At 40.9% G+C, this 4,171-nt stretch overlaps 1 protein-coding gene across 1 annotated transcript in view; it reads right to left on the reverse strand.

Annotated features, from left to right (window-relative positions):
- The window catches only part of GLP2R (glucagon-like peptide 2 receptor), a 27,456-nt gene extending 23,840 nt beyond the window's left edge, over positions 1-3,616 (reverse strand). The window contains exons 1-3 of the mRNA XM_009701976.1: positions 3,529-3,616; positions 2,391-2,495; positions 169-290 (exon numbers count right to left, since the gene is read on the reverse strand). Of these exons, the coding sequence (XP_009700278.1) occupies positions 169-290; positions 2,391-2,495; positions 3,529-3,616 (315 nt within the window). The remainder of the gene's footprint in view (positions 1-168; positions 291-2,390; positions 2,496-3,528) is intronic.
- Positions 3,617-4,171: the final 555 nt, after the last annotated feature.

The following is a 4,171-nucleotide window of genomic DNA, read 5'->3' on the forward strand; positions in this document are numbered from 1 at the left end:
TTAATCTTTCCTCCTCTGCTTCTTCTACGTAAAAGAACAGGTTTCCATTTGGTAATCTAAATGAAATCTGAACATCTTTTGCAGGCATTCAGTGGAAATGTTTTATCAGTTACTCAAGAAAAGATTAAGAAGATTAAAGTACTAAACCGTAATATAAAACATACTCACATTTTTTTTGAAATTATTTTTCTCAGAACATTCTGAACTATCACGCCAAATGTCTGTGGAGTTTTCCTTTGTTTGCCAAGTCCCTTCATCCAAGCAGACTCTGTATACATTTCCTATGCTTCCTGAAAGTAAACAGAGGTTTAGTCTGAAAGGTCAAAATAAGGATTTCATGGTTCATACACATTTTAAAGATTTCACCCTTACACCACACCAACAGACACCACCCCATGCCCATTCAAAAAAGGAATAAAAATAACTTTTCTTTTGTCTTTGGCAATATATTTTTTGTATTTGCACAGGACAAAGTAGGAAAGTAATCTAGCAGAAACAAATTCCCAGAATGTACCTGGTATTTACAAAAAATACATAATTACTACATCCAAAAGAAAAGTCTACATCTCACTTTATTCTGTTTTCCTCATTAAACTCTTAAATTCTGTCAAGTATGGGTGGCACATTGCCCAGGCTGTGCAGTCAAAATTGTAGGACGAAGAGTATGATTTGATTAGGGAACCTGTGGCTGGTGTTTTATTTGCATGCTTTGGGGGCCAATCAGCAGATAGTGTGAACCAATGAAGCTTTCTTGGCTTTCACCGCATTGTCCTTGTTTATACTAATTAAGAATTTGCCTGTAATATCAGAAGTATGGGGACCTTGGCTGCTGTTTGTTTGATGTTGTCGTCAACAATTGCCTTCTATTTATTTCCAATCAGACCTGAGATTTTTCATTCATTTTTTAATTAGAAAGTGTTTAAAGGCCGCAGTAACAACCAGAATATCTCATTTCACCCAGGATCACTGGAACTGAGTGAATTGCTTTGGGAGCATAGTTTGCTGTGATGGAGCAGGAGCTCTGTGTGGAGAATAGACACTGAAAAAAAATCTGAAGGCAACTATGAAATATGGTCAGAAATCTCATTTCTAGACTACTCTAATTTTTCAGTGTTCAGACTTGGCAACGATGACAAACCACAATAAATTTACCTCAAGTTTCCAAGCATTTCTGGTCCATGTCCATCGGTGTCCCAGAACAGACACCACTATGCCTTGGAAATGGAACCAGCAATGCAAATGGGGACCACAGGTAACCCTAACTCCAGTACTGCAAAATCTCTAGGACAAACAGACAGCTGGGCTGTCTCTAATGCCTCTTCTCCTAAGGTGCTGTGGCATGGATGAGAACGCCAGATGATGCTGTAAAACGGCAGCCCTGCTGTGAACACAATTAAAAGCTTCATAACCTGGTGTATTGTCTTACATCTTGCTTTTGTAGAAATTTAGACAGAAAAAGATAAAAAAAGAGTCTCCATTACATGGAGGGAAGGAAGATGCTTTTATGTTTATTATGAAGAGCTGAATTTGTTCTAAATGTTTGGCAGAAGTGGTTGTTGGGAGACTAGATAGAAGCTGGGTCTCTTTCTGTTTAGCAGCACAAAAAAGGACAAATGATGACATTATAGAACAAACCATGTGTGGAGTGGGTTGGAGAAAGCTAGGATAAACAGTCCGTAGTAGTCTACCATAAACTAAAGGACTCAGACACAACTGGTCCTTCCAGGTGGTATTAGAAACACAGCTAGGCAAGCCACATGCAGTTACTAAAAGCTGTGTAGAGGGATCGAGAAATGCTAGGCTGCAGTGGTAGGAATGTGCTTTCATTTCTTTAGGAGAAAGGGAATGTTGCATGCTTTTATACAGTTTTGCTGCTGCAGATGTTAGTCTTTTTCCCTTCCTGAGAGCCTCCCTGCTCCAATCCCTCCAGGAGAAGTCCACTTGGAAAGCTTGATTTTTGTCACACCACTTGCTGGTGGTGTGGTATGTCCTACTGGAGGGTTGACTGCTTGGACTGCTGCTTTGTTCGGCTATTCCAGATTTCTGGGAGAGAGCTTCATGTCTGGGGTCAATGGGGACCCCTGAAGTTGAACATCAGAAGCTGAACCTCAAATCTGTTACTACCAATAAAGGCCTAGCAGTATGGTTACACGATCTTGGAAATGTTACTTCACAGCAGACAATATAGAGCTGTAACAAGCACAGATGGAGAAAGAGAGTGAATAATTAAATATTGACAACTATTTTGTGCCTCAACTCAGAAAAGAGGTGAAAAGAGGTGAGACAAGAAAGCCCTTCAAAAGACACTGGGACAAGAGAGACCAGCACCATCTGTCCTTTAGCTGGATTCCCAGCATAAACTCGAAGAGAAGTTACCACTTTCACATTACCATTTTCCAACCACGGCAAATATGAAGGACAAGGAACAGAGACATTTCCTGGGGGTGAGTAAGGCCAGCAAACAAATTGATCAAATGTCCCATTACAATGTTTTCCTGGGGAGAGAAGCAAATAGAAATTTCACAAGAAGTTGTTCAGACAATGGGCAATCATGACAACCATTGTATACTGTTCCAGGTAACCTGCAAGCTGCTCCAGAGTATTTACCAGATGCAGCAGACAAACTTCGTGTGTTCACTGTGCAATGCTCAGTGCACAGTGCAGAAATGGCTGCTATGCTTCTTCCCTGGATCTGCACAAGAGTAGTGTGTTTTACATGCTTCATTATAAGATAAGGGTATTGCTCAAAATCATCCTGAGGCGTCTGTCGTCCAAATGTAACAGATTCCAGCCGTGCTGTCACTCACTGGTTTTGGTACATGCCGCAGACTTTTTGCTGGTAAATGAAAGGTATTCCACCTTTCATGACCCCTGTGACACCGGTTCTCAGCTCAGACCACTGCCAGCTTCTTGGATAGTGACTCCTCTTAGTCTTTGGGCAATAGAGGTCTGGTAATATCTCAGACTAACTCAGTTTTAGGCTTCACAACTATCACTGACGGGACTTAATGTTAAGATAAAACGTTTGAAATGGTGCAATCAGGTTACAGTAAGATAAAATAAAATGCATTAGTGGCTACACTAGTGTCTTGATTAGTTTCTGTCTGTCTTCTAGGATAAGATTAGGTTCTCCTCTCTTAACTTTAATCGTTTTGCCCATCCAAAGCTAGAAGAGCATATCTTGCTTTGTTTTCCATTAGACTTAGCAATCGCAGAATCACAGAATTGTTGGGGTTGGAAGGGACCTTGGAGATCATCTAGTCCAATTCCTCTGCCAATGGAGGTTTATCTAGAGCAAATTGCATAGGATCTTGTCCAGGCAGATTTTGAATATTTCCAGAGAAGGAGACTCCACAACCTCTTTGGGCAGCCTGTTCCAGTGCTCTGTCATCCTCAAAGCCATACCTTGAGAAACTTGTGTGGGAAGAAGAATACAGGGAGCAAGTGAGATAGCTGTGTGCATCTTTTTGGGGTGCTTCTGCTAAAATACAAAGCACAGTATATGCATTCTTAGTAATTCCCTTGTACCTTCGAAGCTGAACATCTGTGTCCCATCTACCTTATGAACTGTGTAGTTGTTAACATTTATAGCTGCATTTTTATCATTTCTTTCCATGATATCTGACCAAGGTTTGTTTAAGTGTGAATTGGGTAGGTTGCCAGGAGAAAAATAATTTTTTCTCCATTTCATGAAAACTGGAGTTCTGAGTCCCTGCAGGTCTCCTGATCACCTGCGACAAAATACTGCCCTCTAATATCTTGCCATGTGTCACTGCTTTTGACTTTCTGGGTCATCTGGTCTGGTTCTAATTACCACCAAAAGCCACAGTTCTCTGCCTTCCCACCATAATACACTCTTCTTTTGCATTGTGCTAAGGTTTTCTGCACACCAGGTTTTCAACACAGGTCATTGATCTCTAGCTTCTCACTACTGTTTCTCTTTATTTCTTGTTACCTTTAGTTGTAAACTATTCTGTAGGTGTACTGGCTGGGCCGATCTGTGCTTTGCTTCCCTTGCTTTCCAGAAAAACTTTTGTCCCCTCTGCAATCCTCATCACTCTGTCTTCTTGCCTCTCTCAGTATAGTCACATAGTCTGTAATTTACGGCAGCTTCTTTGTCTGACCTTTCTGTGTTTCCTCCTTCCTTATTTCCCACAGCCAAAGTAAGCAG

The sequence above is a fragment of the Cariama cristata genome, unplaced genomic scaffold, assembly GCF_000690535.1.
Source record: "Cariama cristata isolate BGI_N322 unplaced genomic scaffold, ASM69053v1 scaffold8676, whole genome shotgun sequence".
NCBI classification, from domain to species: Eukaryota; Metazoa; Chordata; class Aves; order Cariamiformes; family Cariamidae; genus Cariama; species Cariama cristata.